The sequence below is a fragment of the Acomys russatus genome, chromosome 5 (assembly GCF_903995435.1).
Source record: "Acomys russatus chromosome 5, mAcoRus1.1, whole genome shotgun sequence".
In the NCBI taxonomy this organism is placed as follows: Eukaryota; Metazoa; Chordata; class Mammalia; order Rodentia; family Muridae; genus Acomys; species Acomys russatus.
This window is the reverse complement of record NC_067141.1, coordinates 25742485-25767045: the sequence shown is the minus strand read 5'-3', so window position 1 is coordinate 25767045 and position 24561 is coordinate 25742485. Positions and strand designations below refer to the sequence as shown.

The window sequence follows — 24561 nt, the reverse complement described above, 5'->3', positions numbered from 1 at the left end:
TCCGCAAAGGCAGCAGGTGCTCTTTAACTGCCATGCCATCTCCCCAGCCCCTATTACAAGCTTTAACTGTTCACTTGTGTATGTCTCAAGCTCTCTCTTATCTGTGATATGACTGCCTGAGAGGGATTATCAACTAAACCGAGGGTGATCCTTCAGAGTAACATTCTATGCTTTGATACCTCAGAGACCTGCAGGACTGGTGCTTGGTGTCAGCTGCCCCCCACCCCCTATGCTAGGCTTTAGACCTCCTCTGCCCACTAGGGGAAAGAGGCCAGATGTGTGTGTGGGACCCCAAAGTGCTCCCCCTGACCTTGTAATGTGCCAGCTGCAGGGCCAGCTGGATGAAGGCGTCGGGGCTCGTCCGGCACTTCTTGATCAATCCTTTGCCAAAGGCATCGAATGGAAAGGAATGCAGGTCCACGTCGTTTGCCAGAAGACTGGCGCTGCTCAGGGATGTCTCGATGACCTCCTGACACTGCGGAGGAAGAAGGCGGCTCTGCTCAGTGGGGAAGGACAACGGAAGGGAGCGGGACAGGCTATGTCTGGAAATGTGCACTTGACATTCTCTGGGATTCTCCCTGAAAAGCTGCCTGGAAGTTGCAGCGAGGCAGCAGCAAGGCACCCCTACCGCACCCCAGGAGCAGTGGGGAGCCCCCCTCCCCCCGGAGCCACAGGTTCTGCCGCAGCCCATGCAGACTGCAGCAGAGCAGTCCTTCAGTGGCAGATGACATCATCCGAGAAGCTAGGGCCCCTCCCTATCCACTCCAGGTCCCTTGTTTTGCAGGGTCTGGCAGGCAAGGGCGGCTACTCTCTGGCCTTGATAGAAGGATGGCCCTGCTCTGTAAGGGGAAAGCTGTTTCCTTTCACGTGGTGGGCAGCTTTAGGAGGCACAAACAAGGAGTAGTAACGAAGGAACGGGACGCCTGCCTAGCCAGATCAGCTGAACTAAGTAACTCTGGAGAGCACTTAGGTGACAAGTGTCATAACCAGATTGCCACGTAGCCATACTTATGTGATTCTGCCCCAATCATAAGTGTGGCCTTGACATCTTGGAAGATGCCAGACTATGTGGGTGGAGGGAAGGTACCAGAAAGTAGAACCCCATCTGTGGGGCTATGGGGAAGTCATCATTCACGCTGGGTGGAACCTTCTTCTGGTCACCCGCGCTCACCCAGGCTGGCTCAAGCTTTGGTGGGATCATACTCTGTTTACCACTGGGGTCTCTGAGGGGCAGACTGTTTCTCCAGGGAAAGACTTCCCACAACAGAGACTCAAAGGACTCAAAGCAACTGTGGCTTTGTTGTACAAAGCAAGCCCATTGTGAGGAAACATGTCTTCTGTACATGGCAGGACTGCTATACTCATCAGCTCGCAATGACTGTGCCTGCCTGCACAAGATCAAGCAAGTTAACATTCCTGCATGAGATTGGGCATGGAGTAGGGACAGGCTCAAGAGGCCCAACTGGGTGATGGTGTCATTTTTCTCTAAGGGTGTGGCCAGTGGGAGGTTGCCTATGCTCTGGTTGGCACTCCACATCCATGAGCATACTGGGAGTGCTAATGGACTCAGTGGACTCTTGTTGATATTATTTTTAATCATCATCATCATCATCACCATCACCATCATCATCATCACCATCATCAAAGAAGCTGGAGAGTGCTTATTGCTTTGGTAGAGGACCTGAGTCCAGTTCCCAGCATTGGTATCAGGTGCCTCACAACTACTTCTATCTCCAGCTCCAGGGCTGAAGAGATAGCTCAGAGGTTAAGAGCACTGGCTGCTCTTCTAGAGGTCCTGAGTTCAATTCCCAACAACCACATGGTGGCTCATAACTATCTGTAATGAGATCTGGTGCTTTCTTCTGGCAGGCAAGCACACATGCAGGCAGAATATTATATACACAATAAATAAATCTTAAAAAAAAAATAACTCCAATTCCCAATGGCTTCAGCAGCCCAGGCCTCTTCCTTAATTCAGGGAAAATAGCTTTCTGTCTGTTTGGTAGAGAGCTTGCTTATCAACAGCGCTCAGGATCGGGCTTGCCACCCAGGTGAGTGACAGGGTCTGGGTCACCACTCACCTCTCCTGGGATGTCCCACTGTAGCCTGGTGGGTTTGGGGATGCTGGGGTTGGTGTGTCCTTTACAATGTCCATCCTCCGAGTAGCCCAGCTGGAAGACGTCAGTGGCCATGACATACTGAGGATAAAGAAGCAGAAACTGAAGAGAAAGGCTGGTTGAGCAGTGTCTCCTACCACGCTCAGGACAGAACACACACACCTGGGACCAGTCCTGGGCGTGACAGCAGGGTCTCCACACACTGAGCTGGCAGCACCTTTCCCAGCACCCACCAACTGGGTGGTGGGTGCCCAATTCAGTTCAACACACACAAAATAAAATGTTTTTAAATCTTAGAGGAAGCTGGGCGATGGTGGTGCACGCCTTTAATCCCAGCACTGAGGAGGCAGAGGCAGGCGGATCTCTGTGAGTTTGAGGCCAGCCTGGTCTACAAAGTGAGTCTGGGACAGCCAAGGCTACACAGAGAAACCCTGTCTTGAAAAATCAAAAACAAAAACAAAAAACTCCCAGAGGGCAAAGAGTAGGAAGCTTCCACACAGCTAGCTGACGGGTGCTTTCTAGAGACCAGGCCCTGGGAGGGTAAAACTGCAGCTCCGAACCTCTGCATCTCTGGTGTCTACCTGCCACAGCCTTTTCTGTGTCCTCTGCAATAAGGGAGAAGCACCGGCGTTTCCCTGAGTCCGTGAGCTGTTCTAGCAGACGAACCTATCTAGAGGAGGAGATCAAGGGAACCTTGACTTAGGGCTGATGCATGCATCCACAACGCCTAGGATGCTGCATCCACAGCACACAGGACACTGCATCCACCCACAGCATGCAGGATGCTGCATCCACCTCATACAGGACACTGCATCCACGGAAGACAGGGTGCTGCATCCATAGCACACATGACACTGCATCCACAGCATACAGGACACTGCATCCATGGCTCACAGAACATTGCATCCACAGCATGCAGGACACTGCATCCATGGCATGCAGGATGTTGCATCCACAGCATACGGGACACTGCATCCATGACACATAGGACACTGCATCCATAGTACGCAGGATATTGCACCCACAGCATGCAGGACACTGCATCCATGGCTCACAGAACACTGCATCCACAGCATGCAGGATGTTGCATCCACAGCATGCAGGATGTTGCATCCACAGCATGCAGGATGTTGCACTCACAGCATGCAGGACACTGCATCCATGGCACACAAGACACTGCATCCACAGCATGCAGGATGCTGTAACCATGGTTCTCAGGATGCTGCCTCAGCTGTGTCTGCCTCCAACAGGCTCCACATCTCAGAATCAGCCCAGAGGCAATGGAGCACTGGGACTCCAGGATGAAAGGCAGGCCTCAGCACTCTCCCAGGCACCCGGGCTCCATTCAAGCGTCCTCACCACTCTATCAGGTGGACGGGAAACTAAATACTGATTCTACTTGTGGCCTTGGCCTACGGCTATGTCTCTCTATCTTGATCAGAGTTACTTTAAAATATCAGCCTGAGGGCTGGAGAGCTAACAGCTGTTAAAAGTGCCAGCTACTCTAGCAGAAGGTTGGGGTTTGGGTTGCAACTCACAGCCGCTTGTAACTCCAGCTCCAGGGGATCTGCCACCCCTTTGGTTGCCACATGTGCTGCACATACATACGCACGATAAACCTTAAACTCAGCCAGACGCTGAGGAGATTTCTCTTTCTGCTTTATCTCTCTTTGCATGCTTTTGCTTTTTGTCTGCTTTTTATTTACTATGTGGCCTGGACTGTCCTCAAACTTTCTTTCAGTAATCCTCCTGTCTCAGCCTCTCGTCAACTGCTGGGATTACAGCCACGTGCCACCATGCCTCCTCTTCTATCTGCCCACAAGCTGCCCAGGCCCAGAAACTCTGGTTACCCAACAGCAACTGAGCATGTGTTATCTGAAATGTCCCTGGGCCCTTCTGACAGGCCTATAACTGTTGGGCTGCGCAGAGCTTCCCAGAGAGTTGTGTGTGAGAGGCAGGGTCTAGGGGCTAAGGGAGGTATCTGTGCTTCTGGTCTGACACTTCTGCTGGCACCAGCTCAGGGCCTGGCGGGGACATAAGCCTTTGCTCTTTGCCACTTGGAATCAGTGTCTCAGGAACACACTGGTGTCTTGTGGCCCAGAGAGCCTGGCTCTTCTACTCCAGGCATTTCCTTGGCTGAAGCAACAGCAACTGGGACTTAGTTAAGACCCCAAGCAGAGGTCAAGCACCCAAGGGAGGAGCGGGCATGAGGGTGTGACAGGTGCTGCTAACCTTGGGGTGTGCTTTGGGGAACTGGAAGCAGGTAGAGGGGTCAGCTAAGACTCTCCCTTCCAGAAAGAGGGCAGAGCTCGAGCTCACGCAAGAAGACACAGCTTGCACTCTGCACCATGGGAAAAGAAATCACTGGTATAGCACTGCAAGGAGACACCAAGGGTGTGGCGGTGCATTACCTAACCCAGCAGCCCACCAGAGACTGAGGCAGGAGCACTGCCAGGAATGGAGTTTGTCTTGGCCTAAATGGTGAGACCCTAGAGAAAGGAAGGAAGGGAGGGAGAAAATACCCCTAGTCTGAAGTTCAAAATCTTCTAGAAATCTAAGCTTTGCTGAGCCACAACAGCATTTAAAAAGTTTCAGATTTCTTGAAATACAGATGTGTGGCCCCACTTCTGCAGTCTGCTCCTGAGGATGCTCTCCTTGTCTTTGTCCTCACCTCTCTGTTTTGAAAAGCGTTTTATTGTGTAGTCCAACCTGGCCTCAAGATCCTGATCCCCCTGCCTCAACCTCCCGGGTACTAGGGTGACAAGTCATGTGTCACTACCCCCAACTCCGTGTTTTGAAAAGCAGGGTTGGGAGGATGGGGAACAGAGATTTGGTGGTCTTAGTAACCTGCTCGTTTTAGTAATTAAAATGTTTTCATTAAGATACTTCACCTTGCCGGGCGGTGGTGGCGCACGCCTTTAATCCCAACACTTGGGAGGCAGAGACAGGTGGATCTCTGTGAGTTCGAGGCCAGCTTGGACTACAGAGTTGAGTTCCAGGCCAGCCAGAGCTGTTACACAGAGAAACCCTGTCTTGAAAAACAAAAACAAAACAAAGATGCCTCACCTACATTTTTCAAAATTTACTACAATGTGTGTATGGGGTGTGTGTGTGTGTGTGTGTGTGTGTGCGCGCGTGCGCGTGTGTGAATGAGGTGATCCCCTCCCACCTTCCTGTGTGTTTCAGGGGCTGAGTTCAGATCATCTGGCTTTCAAGGCAAGTGCTTTTCTGTAGTAGCATGTCTCTGGCCCCGGAACACTGCCATTTTATAAACCTAGATTTTAAGCCAGGCCTGGTGGTCCATGCCTGTAATCTCTGAGACTCAACAGGTTTCAGGCAGGAGGATTCCAGGTCTGAGGCCAGTCTGGGCAACAGAGGAAGCCGAAGTCTGGCATGTTGACTTTAGTGAGGCCTTGTTTCCACATGGCTGGGGTTATGGCCTTGGTGTGCAGCACCTGCCTGGCACGTGTGAGGCCCTGGCTGTGAGCCCTGGCACCTCACACTCACTTACATTTCAGATTTTAATATGCTTCTTTCTGTGCCCCCCCCCCCTTAAATCAGGGTAAGTGGGAACTCCAGAAAGTCTGGCAGTAAGCTTATCATTTCAGAACAAACCAAGCTGTGTGGGCCAAGAGCCACTGTGTGACTTTAGATGCATGAGGAGACCCTGCATGTGTCAGTACTCAAGAAGTTACAGGAAACCAAGACTCCAATGCCTTTAGCTTCCTGTGGGGTACAACACCACCAGGGAAGAACTCAGTGCTGTGGTTTGAATGTACGCAGTCCCCCACAGGCTAATGTTTTTGCTTTTGTTATTTGTTTTTTGAGATGGGGTTTCTCCCTGTAGCCCTGGCTAGCCCAGAACTTGCTCTGTAAACCAGACTGGCCTTGAACTCATAGAGCGCTGTCGGCCTCTGCCATCCAGTCTTCAGGTGTGTGTGTGTGTGTGTATATATATATTTTAACACTTGGTCCCCAGCTGGTGGCGCTGTCCTGGATGTTATAATGTCTAAGAGGGGTGAGTTACTGAGAACAGGCTTTGAGGTTTACAAAGCTGGGGCCAGGCTTCCTGTCTGGTCGGTGCTCCTTGGTGCACTGAAAAGCGATCAAGAAGCCACCACACTCTACTGCCACCCTGAGCTGTGCCCTCTCGACGCCTAAGCTGAAAAAAAATCTCACCTCCCTTCTTATCAGGCATTTGGTCACAGAGACGTGAAAGGTAACTGATACAGAGGATTAGCCAAACACTGCCAAGTTCAAGTGGGCCTGGGTTAGGTTTCCCACGCTCCTTCCACACTCAGGCACAGGTGACAATGTGTGGCTCACCTCCCACAGATGGCCCACGATGGGCGCGTCCGCCCAGGAGTGCTCTGCGTTTATGCCTATCTTGCTGTTCTTGAAGACAACAAATGTGATGGACTTGTCAAACCACCTGTGGGAGAAAAATGTAATAACCATGGGCTTCCATGGTTTACGTCTGCACAGAAACCCAAAAGCTACATGTGAGCTTCTTTCTGCACGGACCAAAGGTTTCTCCCCACCGGTGACAGTTCTCCAGATTTCTACACCCCAGGAAGGTGACTATAAAGGGACACACAGGACATAGAGTCATTCGTATCTTCTTGTGCCACAGATAAAATACTGCACGTGTGCCCTAGGACCAGAGGGGTGCAGACTATTGTAAAACGGAGACTAGGCCTGTGCCCTCCCCAGCCAGGCCTGGGAGGCACCTCCTCACTTTACAGAAAGGGGATCCAGGAGGGCAGAGCCCACAGCAGCCGTACAACCACAACCAAGGCCAACGCTGGCTCTCGGGACTGACCCCACCTCTGCCCTGTGTACCACCTGCTGCTGGGAGCCTGGTAACCCACACGTGAAAGGTGGTGCAGTGAGCAAAGGGGTCTCAATCCACCTGACCTGCGCCGTGCCCGTGAGTTTGCGTGGTGGGAAGAAGCAGAGCGCTGCGTTTTTGATGCTCATTCCTTCAGAGCACAACCCCCCGAGGTGGGGTCAGGTTTGGGGAGGCTGCACCCAAGCACACCCAGGAACATCTCCCACAACCCGCCCCCACCATCAACCCTGGAGATTAAAAAGGGGGTTACCTGTCAAAACATCTACCATGCAGCAGCGATTTGGCGTAGCTGTCAACAGATCCCTCAGGGTCCTCCTTCCTGTATCCCTGTTCTGATTGGTCCAGCGTCACGAAGAACGCTGCTTTTTCTACCGCATCCAGGGACTGCTTGTTTTTCCCACGTGCAAAATAGGTCTGCCGACACTTTGCCCAGGGCACTCTGTGGCAAGGAGGAAATGCATCTAAAGACAGCCACCTTGGGTGGGCACATGGCCCAGTTGACTATCACCCCTGTGGCCCACAGTCCAAGGCCTGGGGAGAGGAAGTCAGGATTCTCAGGGCTCATTAGCTAGGCGGAGCACCTGAACTGGTACGGCCAGGCTAGTGAGAGACCCTGTCTGCAAAACCAATGTGGATGGCTAGTGCCTGAGGAACACCAACACACACACACACACACACACACACACACACACACACACACACACACACACGGGGGAGGGGACCCTGTCACCAATGTGGATAAATAGTGCCTGAGGAACACCAACACACACACACACACACACACACACACACACACACACACACACACACACACACACACAGAGTCTAAATGCTCAGAATGAAATCCAGCTTGTAGCAAGTCCAGGACAGTCAAGGCTACACAGAGGAACCCTGTCTCGAAAAACAAAACAAAGAAAGAAAGAAAGAAAGAAAGATCCAGCTTGTGTCTGCAGCAGCCAGGGAGGAGCACCCTTCCCTGGCCCAGACATCCCCCAGAAGCCACAACAAATGCTGAAGGCCCTGCCCTGGAGCCAGGCCCTGCCCTGAGACTCTCTCAGCCATCAGTCCACTGACGTCTTCAGCACCATAGACCTGACTTTCAGATGAGGAAACCTGAGGCTCAGAGATCAGGCCACAACAACTCTGGAGCAGGGAAGGAGTGACACCATCTGGCCCCTGAGCCCAGATCAGGAATGGTGGGTCACATGACACTCCCACGATGACCACGCGGTGCCACCACACCATCTACACTGAGGAGCCCCACTTCCCTTCAAAGCTGTCCTCTAGGAGCTTCCTCCTACTGCTGACTCTGTCCTCAGCCTCCAGGCTTTCTGCGCTGCCTACCCTCCATTGCCCACCCCCACCCCACCTCAACCTTTGATGTCAATACCCACAGACGCCCTGGGGCCCCAGTGCACCCTTGAGGCAGGAGATGAACCATGGATGAACCTTTTACATTTCTGGTTTTCCTTATCAGTCCTGGGCTTCAAACAACACACAGCCTGCTATCTATCTCCTGAGTACCTGGAGCAATTCTTTTATCAAAGCATTTGCCCCTTGGCCTTGGCTCCTGCAGCAGCTTCGGAGCAGCTCAGGGCGCAGTGACAGACCACCACTTGTGAAATGCTGGCCTACTTCTGGCCTTGGAGAGCAAAAGCCCCTCCCCACCTTCCAGTCCCACCTGCTGCTTATTCTGCTCAAAGCAGGGCACAAGGCAGTTCCTCTTTCCCACAGAGGAACTGTTAATCAGAGACTAACTCCACCCCTGTGCTCTTGCCCCAGCCCCTACCTGGCCTTAAAGATATGCTCACTTGGGGGAGGGAGGGAGAGCTGGGTCAGTGAATAAAGCACTTTCTGCTTGAGATGAGGGTCTGTGCCCATTCCCCCTATCATCCTAGAACTGAGGAGGTGGACATAAGCGGATCCCAGACAGTGAGCTCCAGGCTCTGGGGGTGACCTTGTCCTCAAAATATAAGATGCAGATCCACAGATGAAGACACCTAGCGTTGACATGCATGCATGTATACTACGCAGATACATACAAAGCGAGTGCCCCTGGGTGGGGGCTAGCTGAGGGAGTTAGCTGGATACGGTGGTACAGGACTCCAATCCAAGCATGTAGGAAGTGAAGGCAGGAGGACACCAGGTTTAAGGCCAGCCTCAACCATGTAGCAAGGATGAGCCATTAATAAACACGTCCATAGCCTGATGAAAAGGGCTACACCTTCAATTCTGTGTGCCCTCATGTGTCGTCATCCCTAACACACACACACACACACACACACACACACACACACACACACCTGCTGTCATGAGTTGAATTTAGCTGCCCCTGTGACCCACCATCCAGGAGCCAGACTTGACACCATGAAGCAACACCGAACAACGGTGCTCTGGCTGTTCTGGTGCTATTGCCAGAGCCAGCAGGGACATGCCCCGTGAGGAAGGCCTCCTCAGAGTACTCTGAAGCCCAGACCTGCGTACCTGTCTGCGGCCGTGAGGGCGGCCAACTTGGCCTCCCCGGGCTGCGGCTCTGAGGGGTCGTCCAGGATCTGCTGCATCTGCTGCTCCAGCTCTCGGGGCCTCAGCAGCCTCCCATCGTGGTAGAGCCAGACCTTGAAGTATCGCCCTCTGTGGTACACGACAATGTGCCGGCTGTCCTTGATGTGCTGGATGGTGTCTGAGGTGGTGAGGACCCAAAGGGAGAGACAGGAAGTCAGAAGGCCTTGGTGGGAACATCAGATCTGACTGGTTTGGCTCTTTGAGGATCTCATATAGACCAGGGATCTCATCCCTATATAATCAAGGATGACCTTGAACTCCTGATCCTCCTGCCTCCACTTCCTGGGTGCTAGGATTACAAGTATATGGTCCTTGACTCTGGACTGAGTCACTCCCTTTGGCTTAACCTTTCCTTTTTTTTTTTTTTTTTTTTTTTTTTTCTCCTTGTTTGTTTTTGGTTTGTCGAGACAGGGTTTCCTCTGTGTAGCCTTGTCTGTCCTGGACTCACTTTGTAGACCAGGCTGGCCTTGAACTCACAACGATCTGCCTGCCTCTGTCTCAGTTTTCTCGTCTATGAGACATGGTTGCCACACGTGGTAGTTTGAATGAGCTCTCTCCCATAAGGCACAGGCAGAGTTCAGTTCCTATACCCACACCAGACGGTTCACACCCTCCTGTAACTCCAGCTCTGAGGAATCTGATGCCCTCTTCTGGCCTCCATGGGCACCTCATGTGCTCATGTGCACATACACAGAAAGAGGCACAGACACACAGATGAAAAGAAACAGCAAAAATACATTTTAGGGTCTGGAGAGATGGCTCAGAGGTTAAGAGCACTGTCTGTTCTTCCAGAGGTCCTGGGTTCAATTCCCAGCAGCCACATGGTGGCTCACAACCATCTATAAGGAGATGTGGTGCCTCTTCTGGCCTGCAGGTACACATGCGGGCAGAATACTGTATAAATAAATAATGTGTAGATAAATATCAAAAGAATAAAATTTTAAAAATGAAACGTTTCAGCCAGGCATGATGGTTCACCACCCGTGAGGATCAAGAGTTCAAGGCCACCCTTCACATATCAAGTTAGAGGCTAGCCTGAGCTACATGACTTGTGGGTAAAATCCTTTGCTGTACAGACCTGGTGACCAGCCCTACAGCACTGTCATCTGATCTGCACACAAGCGCTGTAGCGTGGTTGTACCCCTTTTACAACCAGTCACACGAGCACAGTGAAAAATCTTAAAATGAATTAACAGCAAAAGGCTAAAACAGCCAGCCAAGGCTATACAGAGAAACCCTGTCTCAACACTGCCCCCCCCCCTTGAAAAAAAAAAAAAGGCTAAACAGAAATGGCTCCAGTATAGAGAGATGGCATGGTGGCGCACACCTTTAACCCAGCACTGAGGAGGCAGAGGCAGGTGGATGTCTATGAGTCCAAGGCCAGGTTGGTTGACCTAGCAATTTCCGTAATACTAGGGCTACATGAGACCCTGTCTCAACCAAGATGTCCTCCGTGGCATGCATCTTTGAAGGGTCTCCTTCAAAGTTTAAAAAAATTACATTTATTTATTTATCTTGGGTGACTGCTCAAACACCTGTGAGGACAGGCATGCCCTGGTACACGTGTAGAGGGCTGAGGACAACTTGTGGGAGTCCGTTCTCTCCTCCTAGCACAGGGGTCCCTGGGATCAAACACAAGTGCCAGACTTGGAGACAGACACATTTACATGCTGAGCCATTTTGTTAGCCCCGAAGGGTACCCTTGACTCTAGCCCCTTCCCTCGAGCTCTGTGTCCTGCCTGATGGAGGTATGCACGCTGCTCCCTCACATGCCGCTGCACCCCATGATGCTTTGCTGTCCCACGGCCCAGATACAATGGAATGCAACCTCTGGAACCATAGGGTGGGACAAATTGTCCCTCCCCAAGTGTTTTGCTCAGGTATTCTGTCACAGTGTTAAAAAGTGACCAATACTGTGCACTTGAGCCCAGCAGGCCTGCATGGTGCTAGCTAGTATCCAGTCCCCCTCCCTGTCTTGACCTAGGTTAGAAGCAGATTAGATGACCGCCAGCCCAGGCCGGGCAGCCGACAGCAAGCAGCTGGGCCAGGATCCAGCTCCTCAGGCGTGTTTGTTCTCACGGGTATTTTACAGCAAACCCTGCACGCAGGCCAGAGCAAGATGCCCAAGGAATCTTGTGGGATTATTCCAGCAGGTCTGGGGGAAATGCCCAATGAAAGAAACTCTCAGCTGAAGGAACAGTAAAAAAAAAAAAAAAAATCTGGAAACCGACTGGCCTATTGTCCAGGCTAAGACAAAGGAAATTCAGGCTGGCACTGGGGTTCAGGCTGGCACTGGGGTTCAGTTAGCAGTGCCCTTGTCTAGTATGGGTGAAGCCAAGGGTTTCAGTCACAGCTACAGATTCTCCAGGCACGATGACTCATGCCTATTACCCCAGTGGGAGGCAAGAGGGTCAGAAACCCAAGGCCATCCTCAGCTGTATACTGTTTTAGGCCAGTCCTGGAACGCATGAGATCCTGTTCCCAAACTGCTACCAGTGACAAAAGACAAAGCGATTCCAAGAGGAGGCACATTCACAAAGCAAAGCTCTCAGATCAGGACAGACCCTGAGATCATCCTGCCTGCAACAATGCTCCCACTCCCCGGTGGTTCCGAACACCAGGATGGCAAATGCTGGGTCCCAGGGGAGCCCCTGGTGAGCACCACCCACCTGTCTCCTCCCCGGGGATGCGGGAAGTATTGAAAAGTCGCTCCCACTGGGCCGAGCAGAGCGGAATTGTGGAGCCCAGAAGACGAATCTGTAATAAAAAGGTGTTTTAAACCAACAGGAAAAAAAAATCCCACAGGAAAACTTTAAAAGGAGCTGATTAAAATGCTGCCTGTTTCTTGTGCATGCTGCCCAGCCTGATTACATCACTCAGCTGTCCTGTGCACACTGCCCACATCACTCAGCTGTCCTCTGGGGTAGTACACCTGGGGGACTTGTTGAGCCGTGCCAAGGTACAGAAGTTCTTTCCAGATAAATATGTAAGCCACTCAGGGTTATGAAGAAACAGTTTTCTTGAGCAGTTCTCCGGCATACAGAGGACAGCTTACAGGAGCTGGTTCTCTTTTCCCGCCACGTGGGTCCCCAGAATTGAAAATCGAACACATGTGCTCAGGCCTCACCAAGTCCCTCACTGAACCTGGACCTTGCACGTTAGGCCTATTAGCAAGCCGCAGGGGTTTGCCAATCTCGGGGTCTCCAGTGCTAGGATGCGCAGCAGTGTGTCTGGTTGGGTATCATGGTGTCAGGGCCTCACTTTTTTCTCAAAGCAAGCACTTTGTCAACTGAGCTGTCTCTGAAGCTTCCCGAAAGAGCTTTTGAAAGGAAAGTTTACGTACGGGTTTGAGTTCTTCACGGTCCACCTTCCGACGATACAGCAGTATGGCATGGATGGTGTTGCCAGCTCTTGCAGCCTGAATGTGGGTTGGTGTGAAGTACAGCATCTCCTGTGAGGGGTGACAGCAGAGAGTGCTCATGGGGATGGCATGGTGGTTTGTACACGTGGTAGAGGGCCTCTCTGACACCAACATGTTTCTACAGCTATGCTCAGGGATAACCGCTTTTTGTAGTTGCTTTAGGTAGGGTTTTTTGTTTGTTTTTGTTTTTTTAAAGACCAAGTTACGTTATGTAGCTTTGTCTGCCCTTGAACTCTGGGCAATCCTCCTGCTTCAGGTTCCTGAGTGTTAGGATTAAGGCATGTGCCACTATGGCTGACTTTAACTTAACATACACCATTTCCCCATATACAGACAATTTTATTACTGCTTTGAATCCTTTTGGTTTTTAACATATTTGATTTTATTTTCTTTGTGTGTCTGCATGGGGTTGAACGTACACCTGTGTGCAGGAGCCCAGAGAGGCCACAAGAGGATATGAAATACCCTGCAACTGGAGTTAGAGAAGGTTCCAGACCACCTGACAAACATGTTGGGAACCAAACTTGGGCCCTCTGGAGGAGCAGCAAGTGCTCTTTTTTTTTTTTTTTTTAAGATATACATACACCTGCACACCAGAAGATCTTGTTATAGGTGGTTGTGAGCCACCATGTGGTTGCTGGGAATTGAACTCAGGACCTTTGGAAGAGCAGCCAGTGCTCTTAACCTCTGAGCCATCTCTCCAGCCCACAGCAAGTGCTCTTAAACTGCTAAACCACCTCTTTAGCCCCAATTTTATTTTTATTTATTTATTTTTGGTTTTTTGAGACAGGGTCTCTCTGTGTTAGCCTTGGCTATCCTGGACTCGTTTTGTAGACCAGGCTGGTCTCAAACTCACAGAGATCCACCTCCCTCTGCTTTCCAAGTGCTGGGATTAAAGGACTGCGCCACCACCACCTGGCTATTTATTTATTTTGAGAGAGGAGTATCTCACTCACTTCGAACTGCATAGGTAGCCAAGGATTGTCCTGAACTCCCAATTCCCCCTGTCTCCACCTCCCCAGTGCTGGCCTGACAGGCATGAGCCACCACAAGTTCTAATTTGGTTATTGCTATTAGAGCCCCAGGCTCCATCTGTTCCACCACAGGTTCAAGGCCAGCCTGCCCTTACTTAGCAAGTACTATTTGCCATGAATGTGCTTTGCAATGCACAGGTGCTTGCTCTGTTGGGTGGAGGGCAGGGACCCTCTCAGGCCCAGGAGGATCTAACATACAGGCCCCAGGTGGGCTCTTCACAGCAACATGAAGCCTTGGGCAATAGAAGCAGAAGCAAAGAGGAGCGGAATCCACCTTGAGCTTTCCCAGGAAGCCAGCAGAACCGAGGATGAGCAAACATGCCTTGGCTATCGTGGGGACAGAAGACCAACTCACCATGGCATAGTAGTTGCTGTTGACCATGATCGGCCCTCGGCCCCGCAGGTAGATATACTCTTCCCACCAGTCACTCACCTATGGTGCAAACACAAGTCAGAGTGCTGAGCAGGAGCCACACAGCTCCCTGCCCAGGCCTAGCCTCTCCACAGGTGCACACAACTTTCTGGAAGGTTCCAGCATGACAAGCTCCAAAACAAAGCTGTCTTAAGCAGACAGGCTACAGGAGCTGAGAAATACACTGGTCTTAAGGGGAAACCCGGGTGGACGATAGACCAACATTTCACACAAGGCTTTAAAAAAACAACAACAACAAAACTCAGGGTGGGGGATATACCCCAACGGTTAGGATGGCTAATCCCTAGCACTGCATAAAACTAGCACACACTGTACAGAGGTGCGCACACAGGCAGGGGTACCAGGAGTTCAGGGTTACAGCAGGTTCAAGATTGCTACATCACAAGTCTGAGGCTAGCCTGGGGCCACATGAGACTATCTCAAAAAAAAAAAAAAAAAAAAAAAGGGTAACTGCTGAAGTTTCCAGGCTGAAAGTGGGGTGCAGTGCCGCATGCTTGCCTGATACTCACCAGGCCATGGGTCCCATCCCCAACACTGTGGAAAAAAAAAATAACACAGACGATCCCAAACCTCCCCAAAGATCTATCTTCCTCTTCCTGATGCCTGGGTATGCCTCAGCCACAGCACTAAGCCGGGGGCCAGAATGCGCTGCCTCTACTGTCCAGAGTGACCGCTGCAGTGTCACCCAGCAAGCAGCCCGAGCCACCTGGAGGCTGCCCATTCACACAGCACGATGATTTGAGCATCGTGCTGAGGTGCACACCTGGGAGTCTAAATGCACATCAGGCCAGCTGCCTACAATTAAAGCCAGAACACCACGGCTGAGAGTCTGTGGCCTCCTGCCCTCCCAGGCACAGTGCTCGTGTCTGCTTCCATCTGCTGGTTCTGTTGGAGGCTTTTCTGTTTCATTTTGTCTATTTTCTCTGTTTGTTTTTGTCTACTTAGTATATGTGTTTCTTTAAGATATCTTTTCTTTCTTTTCTTTTTTTTTTTTTTTTTTGGAGAGAGGAGTGGGGAAAGGATAGGGTTTCTCTGTGTAGCCCTGCCTGCCCTGGAACTTGTACTTAGACCACAGTGGCCTTGAAGCAGAGATCCACCTGCTCCTGCCTTCCTGAGTTCTGGGATTAAAGCCTTGCGCTAAGATTTTTTTTTCATGTGTGTGGTTTGCCTTTATATATGTCTGTGCACCACATGTGTGCCTGGTACCTATGGAGGTCAGAAGAGGGCATTGCATCCCCTGGCACTGGTTGTGAACCAACTTGTGGGTGTTGGGAATCAAACCCAGGTCTTCTGCAACAACGACAACTGCCCTTAGCTGAACCTTCTGTGCAGCCCCTTACTTCGTTTTTAAAGCAGGGTTTCATGCAATCTCATGCAATCACCTTGAACTCTATATAAGCACGAACTTTAATCTTCCTGCCTCTATCTCCCAAGCCCTGGGAATAAACGTGCGCACCACAAAACAGGCACGGGGTTGGAGATTGAACCCAGGGCACTGTGCATGCCAGGCAAGGGCTCTATCACCTGAGCTCCCTTCTCTGCCCTTGTGATTTTTTTTGAGGGCCTGGAGAGCTCACTTGGTAGTTAAGAGTGGGTGCTGTGCTTGCAGAGGACCCACGTTTGGCTCCCAGCACCCATGTTGGGCAGCTCACAACCACCTGTAACTCTGTCCTACAGGATAACTAGGGGATATAATGCCTCTAGTTTCCATGGGCACCACATGCATGCACAGCAGCTCCCTGGCTGCTAGCAGCTCTGTGCACAGTTCACAGGGCAGAGTATGGTTGCCTCGGCCACAGTTAGAACTCCCTGAGCCCTGGGACCCAAGTGGGAACTCTCACACCAAAACACCTCCCTGAGAAAAGAGCTACCTGCAGGAATACTTACGTAATTTGTGGCCCACCAGGACTTTAGCTTCAAATACCATTGCAATTTGGGTCCGAGGTTGACAGCAAAGTCCTGGGCGAGCGCTGTCATGCGCTGGAAGTCTCCTTCCTTCATCAGTGGCCTCACAGATTCCAGATACTGGCGCGAGAAAACATGGGCTGAGTTAAACGCCCACCTCCCAGCCACGGACCACTTCACACACCTCAGGAAAGTCAGACCATGTAGAAAAGGTTGGAAACTCTTCCCGAAGCTGGCCTGCCCTCTCTGGGGACCAGACACCCCCCTTCAGGGCTGAGCAGGGGTGCAGGAGAACGATAATCAAGGCCACCTTGTGGTGGAGGCACCAGGACGTCTGGCCATTCAGTGATGACCTGGGATGGTGTCTTGAGAGGAATGGGACAGTCCTGAGCACCCAGCTTTTCTTTCTTCTTTCTTGAGACAGGGTCTCATGTAGTCTAATTTGGACTCAAAGTCACCATGTAGCTGAGTCTGATCTTGAACTCCTGATCCTCTTCCTGTCCCCCAACTGCTAGGATATGTCACCATGCCTGGCTCAACATGACTTTTTCTAAGGGCCCTGAAAACTCCCACCTGTACCTAAGTGAGTTCCAGGAAGCAGAACTGCTGACGAGTCTGATTTGTCAGGAAACAAATCAGGTTTGGAGCTGGGGTGATGTAGGATGCCTATGATTCCAGAACTTAGGAGGTGAGGTAGGGGGGTCTCTGAGAGAGTGCTGGCCTACACACAAAAGTCCAGGCCAAACAAGGCTTTACGCCATGAAGGGTGGGGCCGTTCCTCAGCAGAGCCAGCTGCTACTGTCTGGCTTACACCAAGTGCACCGTGTGTCCTGATGAGACAGAAAGGTTGCACCTCCAGGGGCTAAGCTGGCAGAGCACTTGCCCAGCGCACACAAAGCCCTGGATTCTGCCCCCAGCACTGCATTAAAAGCGAGTGTAGTAGGGCTGGCCTACAACCCAGCATTCAGGTGGTGAAGGCAGAAGAATCAGAGGTTCAAAATCATCCTTAGCTACATAGCGAAGTCTAGGGAGTCCATAACCAGTCTGGGCAATGTGAGATCCAGTCTCAAAAGGGGAAAAGGGGGCTCTGCACAGTTGGGGGTGAACACTGCACCACAGCAGGCAGGTGGCTTCCCTGCCTTGCTGGGACTGGAAGTCTCCTCTCATCCTCTCCCCAGTCTGGGAGACCAGAGATGGAAAGGACCCACCAAGGGCAACAGGGACTAAATCACTAAGCCAGGACCCAAGCCCTGAAGCCAAGGGATTTTTTATTTACAGTTCTGAGGAGGGCAGAAATCCCAAAACTATGGGTGCCCTCCAGTATTGCAGCCTGGAACACACCAAGGTGCAGCCATTTTACAGTAGATCAGGCTCAATACAGAGCCACTCCCTGCTATTCTGTGACATGAAATCTACCCTGTGGACACTGCCATCAACAAGTGGCAGTGAGCATCTAGATTAAAACAAAACCATACATGGATGTTCCCAGCTTCCCTGCCTACAACACAGCCTGCAGTTGCCCTGCCAGATGGACAGACAACTGGTCTACCCCACAACGAGTGTTATCAGCCACAAAAAGGGAAGAAGCACAGCCATCCTAGGACAGGGATGAACCTTAAAATCATCATACTTTGGGAAGCTGAGACAGGAGGATTACAAGTCTGAGGCAAGGTGGGCTACACAGTAAGATCCTGCCTCAAAGAAAAATAAATGCTAGTACTGTGTGTGTGTGTGTGTGTGTGTGTGTGTGTGTGTGTGTATGGGGAAATCCCACAAAAGTCATGTATTACATAATCCCACTCATGTCAAATTCCTGGACTAGGCAAAAGCAGAAATAGAAAGTGGAACAGAAGTTAGCAGACTGGGGCAGGAAGTGTGGGAGTTATTGCCTAATGGCTATGGCTTTGGCTTGAGGCAAAAAAAAAAAAAAAAAAAAAAAAGCCTGACAATCCTTAGTGATCACAATTGCACAATGCCCTAGATATAACAAACACTGCTGGACTTACACTTGAAAAGAATTAAAATGTGTGTGTGTGTCTGTGTGTGTGTGTACACTGTGAGCGCATATGCACAGATGCACACATTTATGGAGGCATTTGGAAGATAGAGGCCCGCAGGTGTCATCCTTACAAATGCTATTCACCTCCTTAGAGGAGGGTCTTCAGCAACCTGGAATTTACCCATCAGGCTAGGCTTGCTGGGCAGTGAGCCACAGGATCCTCTGTCTCCACTCCCCAGTACCGGGATTACAAGTGTGTACCACAAACTTGGCATTTTTATATTGGCTCTAATCAATCAAGCATTTTACTGAGCCATCTTAACTCATTTTCTTCCTTCCCTCTTTTTTTTGGGAGTGTGTGTGTTTGAGACAGGGTTTCTCTGTGTAGTCTTAACTGTCCTGGACTCACTTTGTAGATCAGGCTGGCTTCAAACTCACAATGATCCACCTGCCTCTGCTTCCTGAGTGCTGGGATTAAAGGCATGTACCACCACTGCCTGGTTGTTCTGTTTTGTTTTTTAAATACAGGGTTTCACTGTGTAGCCCTGGCTGGCTTAGAACAAGCTACGCAGACCAGGCTGGCTTTGAGCTCACAAAGATCTGCCTACCTCTACCTTTTGACTTCAGTGATTAAAGGCATGTGCCACTATGCCCAGCCTTTTAAAAACTAATAAATGTAGACTATATATGTTTTTGCCACAGCTTAAAATAATGGATGCACTCAAATTACTGAACTTCACACATTAAAATGAGGAAATTATACAATTCTAAAGTGCTTCTCAATAAAGCCATTAAAAAGTAAACACTCCCCAATAGGTGGGACATGGCCCCTTTAAACACTGAAGATGCAATAATGTCCTAGAGAAAAACAATATCACGTATGTATAGTAAAACTTGTCTGTCATCAGGAGGGTAAGGCAAGAGGATCAAGACTTCAAGGTCATTGGGGCTGGAGGGACGGCTCAGCAGTTAAGAGCACTGGCCACTCTTGCAGGTTCTATTGACAGCACCCACTTGGTGGCCCACAATTCTCTGTTAACTCCAGTTCCAGGGGATCCAACGCCCTCTTCTAGCCTTCTACGGCACCGAATGCATATAGTGTACAGTACATACCTACACAGTGTCAAACATTCAGACACGCAAAACAAATAAAATCAAATAAACCTTAAAAGAAAATGTTCTTGCTGGGTATGGTAGCACACACCTTTAATCCCAGCACTCGGGAGGCAGAGGCAGGTGGATCTCTGTGAGTTTGAGGCCAGCCTGGTCTGCAAAGCATGTCCAGGACAGCCAGGGCTATTATACAGAGAAACCTTGTCTTGAAAAACAAAACAAAATAGAAAAGAAAAAAAAAAAAAAAAAAAAAAAGAAAGAAAGAAGGAAAAAAGAAAATGTTCAGGGCCAGTGAATACAAGCAAGACCTTGTATTCAAAATATATATGTATCAAAGGTCTGTGAATGTAGCTCAATGGTAGGACACTTGTCCAGCCAATGTAAGGACTCTGGGGTGGGGTGACATCATGATAGCAACCCTTCAGGAGACGCTGCTGAGCATTAACAAAGAGTAAAGACTATGATTTACATCCACAATTAGAAAGAAATGTTGTTCCCAAGGATGGAGGCTGGCACCTCAGCATGAGAGTGAATGGCACCTACCCTGCTCACGGTGTCTTTGACGGCTGGGACAGGCAGGCGTGGCAGGGACGTCTGGAAGCTGTACAGCATGGGCTTTCGGCCTGAGAAGACCTTGACCATAGCCTGAAGATACAAGTTACATTTTCAAAGATGAGGCAGTGTTGAAGAGCCAAAGTTGGGGTTCACCTGCATGTGACCTGTTGAGTGTTTGTGGTGGGGTCATTCCCTGCCCTACATCACCAGGCCTTGGCAAAACAATAGAGGTCCCAGTAAAAACTGGGTGGAACAAAAAACCAAGGCTTCTGAGTGTGACTGCTTACTGCCTTCCCTGGCCAGGAACCCTGCATCTGGCACGATTCTGCAGGTGGGCTGTCTGCCTTCTTCTGGGAGGTCTTTGGTTTGAGGCTGGTGCGGGCTCTGGATATAGGGAATGAAGTCATCTGAGGTATGTGACCCTCAAGCCACCCCACGAGACAGACCTGCCCATTAGGTCAAGCAACATGGAGAATGAGGCCAGGTTTAGGAGGCAGCTGTCTCCTGCTGGCAGAAACTAGGGCATCTCTAAGGGTTCCAGGTGTAGACAGTGATGAGTCTCGGTGCTCAGGAGTGCTGGGACTCGGCTCAACATCAGCCACAAGGGCCATCCTAGGTGCTGCTGTTTTAGCCTAAGGAGTTCCAGTTTACTACTCTAGACCTTAGAAAACTCACAGACAGGGTAGAAGCTGGTTTGAAAAAGAGTGGAGGCCGGATGTGTGTGATGGGTAGGTACCAAGGGGACCCTGCAGGAAAAGTTCTCAAGGGCCGGTGATGGGGCCAGCAAGCACACTGGCCTGCAGGCAAACCCACTCCTCCCATGCACCAAGAAGGAGCCGGAGAGAAAAGCAACCTGAAAGGCAATTTCACTAAGACCAGATTCATTTAAATTCTTTACAAACCTTGGGTGCAGAAAATGACTGTTTCTTTATAAAACACTGAACTTGAGACCGGAAGCCAAGAGCAGCGATGTAGTGTGTGGTTGGGAGCATGTGTGACAGCCACACAGCTGATGGAGGGGTTGGGCTCTGGGTGCCAAAGAGGGAAGTGCCAGGAGTGATCATCTCCATCTTGGATAGCATCCCTCCCCCCGCCCCTCCCCAAACAAAGCTCATCAGAAAACTAGCTGGGGCTTCCGCTGTTGTTCAGTGGGTAGACAGCTCATGTGGGTAAGCTATGCATGAAGCTCTGGGTTTGATCGCTGGCTCTCATTCAAACCAGGCATGGTGGTGCATGCCTGAGCTGGAGCCAGAAGAACCAGGAGAGCCAAGGGCATCCTTGGCTACATAGTGAATTCAAGGTCAGCCAGGGTGACATGTGACCTAGTCTCAAAAAACAAAACAAAAAATCTGCAGCACTAGTTATAACTTGACAAATGCCCGTGTATACGGCAGAACCCTTTTCCTTAAGTGGGGTGCCTGGGCCTTAGCATCATGGAGAAAAGGAGAACACTGAAGAGTAAGTCATGTGACCAGGCCAGCTGAGGAAACCATCCAGCCTCTGACTGCAAAGTGGCCCCAAGGCTACCAAAGGACCTCGTGGGTGGCACTTATACTCAGTATCCAGCCTGAACTACAGGCTGAACAGAAGTGAACAGAGAGATGGCAGAACTCCCAGAAACCATTAGCAAAGGCAGCCTTTGGCTTCACGCAAGAGTCAAGGTGAGCCATAGCTTCCCACAGACAGAGGCTGGGGACGGGTCACACACCAAGGAACAAAGGAGGGAAGGTGACATAGCAAGGGTCCTCCTCTGACTCGTGACATCAGCTATGATGGGTCCTCTAGCTAGTGATGGGTGGTTACCATCCAGATCTTGGTGCTGCGGCTCATTTTTCCGTGCTCTGCAAACATCCAGCCGTGGTAGCTGAGCAGCACCTTCAGGGAGTAACGCATCGTCATGATGACTGCCAGCCAGAGCCCGGTGCCGAATAGGATGCCGCTCATGACGTTCTTCGTCTGACTCGACATGTGGACACTGTGGGGATGGACCACACAAGGAGCTAAGGTGTCAGCATGGATAGGGGAGGGGCGGGAAGATGGCAACCACCAGAAAGCAGCTAGACCAAGCACCTTCCCAGGGACGGGAGAGAGTAGACTGCAGAACCCCAAAGCACAGCTTGGTTCATTAGAGAAGGAAGTTTGAGGGACCCCACTAACTCTCCTAGTACCCTGGGATTCTCTATCCCTCTCAAAATGGGCCAGCCTTGACTGGGTGCAGTAGAGTGGCCTGGCACCCTGGCACTCTGGAGGTTGAGACCACAGACAAGCCTGGGCAACAGAGTGAACCTTCCATCTTCAGGAAGAGGCAAGAGGCCAGCCAGTGACCTGAGCAATCCTGAACAACACACAATTTCTTCAGTCTCTGGAGGAACAGTGGTGAGGCTCCTGATAATGGCAGCTGCTCCAGGGGGGTGGGGATTGCCAACTGCTGCCCACATGGATCCTGGCCTATTCCCTTCTGATTATAATGCTTCCCCCCCCCCCCCACCTTCTCAAGTGTACCTGGTTTGTACTGTCTGGTTTTTGCTGTCCCCGTGACTAAACTCAGGGCTTTCGTGCATGCTACACAGGGGCTCAACCCTTGAGGTATATCCTCAGCTCTCAAATATAACCTTAGATGTTGCTTCTATTCATAAGAAACTCAAATGTCCCGGAATGCTGGAGGCGGAGGCAGGTGGATCGCTGTGAGTTCGAGGCCAGCCTGGTCTACAAACCTAACCCAGGATGGCCAAGATAACATACAGAAACCCTGTCTTGAAAATCAAAGCAAAAATAGACATAAATAAATAAATGAAAATAAACCTGAAAAAATGTATTTAAAAAACCAAACTCACTGACTATGAAAGAAAAACTGAGACACAATGCAGCTATCTTGTAGGGCTGTTTTTACTTGTTTTGGAAATGGAAAAGTAGTGGCAAAAATAAAAACCAGCCACCACTTCTTCAAGGCTCAGGGGACATCAAAGAAGGGGCAGGAAGAACACAAGTGCAGCAGAATGTGGAGGAGAGCGATAAAGGCTGTGACATAGCTGCTGCATACAAGAACTCACTGAGGACCTAGACCAGCAGGGCCACATCAGTCTCCAGCTGGGGGACTACGCTCACTCGGTGGGCTAAAAAAAAGAAAAAACAGTGGGAGTAGAGAGTTGGGCTGGATATGATTGAGATACACGGGTGACACACATGGGACTGTCAAGGAATAAATAAAGGCTATTCTTTTAAAAACCAAGAGTCCCCAAGTGATCAAAGCAATAGCACATATAATCTTCAATGACCTGATATTGGAAAACATTAACATATATAAATGACAGATGAGTTTCTTCTGAGCTGAAAGGCTTACACTCTGGAGGCCCCACCTCCCAGAAAAACTGAGCTGCGGGGGAGGCGGGGGGGGTGAGGCTAGCACAATTGTCATCAGAGGTGCTTCCCCCAGCAGCTGATGGGAGCACCCATGTTAGTGGCTCACAACCATTCAAAACTCTAGTCCCAGGGGGTCTGATGCTCTCTTTTGACCACTGAAGACTCCAGGTACACAAATGGTATACAGACATACACGTAGGGCACTCACACATAGAATAGAATTTCAGAAATAATCCAAGCTGGGTGTGGTGTCACATGCAGAGGCAGGCAGATCTCTATAAGCATATGAGACAAGACTGATCTACACAGGGAGTTCCAGGACAGCCAAGGCTACATAGAGACGCCCTGTCTCAAAAAAAAAAAAAAAAAGAAAAGAAAAGAAAAAAAAAAGAAAAACAACAACAGCAAAAAGGTATCCCAACGTTCAGCTGTGTCTAGAACCGCTATGATCTCTCTGCAGATCTAATCAAACAAAACCACAGCTGCCTAGGGATACAGGAGCTTGATTCTCATTGGGAAGATGGTTCCAGAACGGCTCTCCAGACTGCAAGACTCTGTCTGACCCTTCACCTGGCCTTTCTAAATTTGGTCCAGAGATGACCCAGTTTACAAAAATAGAGTCCAAGGGACAAAGGAACAAATCTTATAAAGACTGAGATTAAACAAGGTTTTAGTAGCTGGCATGGCTGTGAGCAATCCGGCTTTGAGACATGGCCCAGGTTAAAAGCAAAGCCCAACTATTGGCACCTCAGCTACCTTGGGCCAGGCAGCCAACTCAACACATGGGGCAGCAAGGTGAGCTTTCGCAGGACTTCTCTAGCCTCTCAGGACCTGAAGGAGAGCAGCACAGGTCCAGTCTTGGGTGACCAGATCTGTCAACTGCTTCTGACAACACAGCCCTGCTGGGCACTCCAGGCCCCCAGGCAGGCAAGGCCCTTGGCAGGATGCCTGGACAGGCATTTTTATTTCATCTCCTGGAGTTGCTTACAAAGGCATGACCAACACTGCCTGGAAGGCTGGAGGCTGAGGAGCTGGCTGACTTCTCTGTCACTGCTGTGGGTCTCAGTCAGAGGGCAGGACGTAGAGGCCCACTAAAGACTGACCTCCAGGGTTCTGGGGCACCTAATCAAGCTGTCTTAAGCACGCCCACACTGCTGGATTAAATCGGAGCTTCGCATTGAGTAAGCAGAAACCAACTCCTCCAGCTCTG

General features: G+C 50.5%; 1 protein-coding gene across 1 annotated transcript in view; it reads right to left on the bottom strand.

Annotated features, from left to right (window-relative positions):
• Cpt1a (carnitine palmitoyltransferase 1A) overlaps positions 1-24561 on the bottom strand; it is a 60546-nt gene that overhangs the window by 8188 nt on the left and 27797 nt on the right. The window contains exons 4-14 of the mRNA XM_051145762.1: positions 21795-21966; positions 19980-20081; positions 16307-16444; positions 14342-14419; positions 12875-12982; positions 12201-12288; positions 9454-9649; positions 7220-7408; positions 6444-6549; positions 2082-2198; positions 311-475 (exon numbers count right to left, since the gene is read on the bottom strand). Of these exons, the coding sequence (XP_051001719.1) occupies positions 311-475; positions 2082-2198; positions 6444-6549; positions 7220-7408; positions 9454-9649; positions 12201-12288; positions 12875-12982; positions 14342-14419; positions 16307-16444; positions 19980-20081; positions 21795-21966 (1459 nt within the window). The remainder of the gene's footprint in view (positions 1-310; positions 476-2081; positions 2199-6443; positions 6550-7219; positions 7409-9453; positions 9650-12200; positions 12289-12874; positions 12983-14341; positions 14420-16306; positions 16445-19979; positions 20082-21794; positions 21967-24561) is intronic.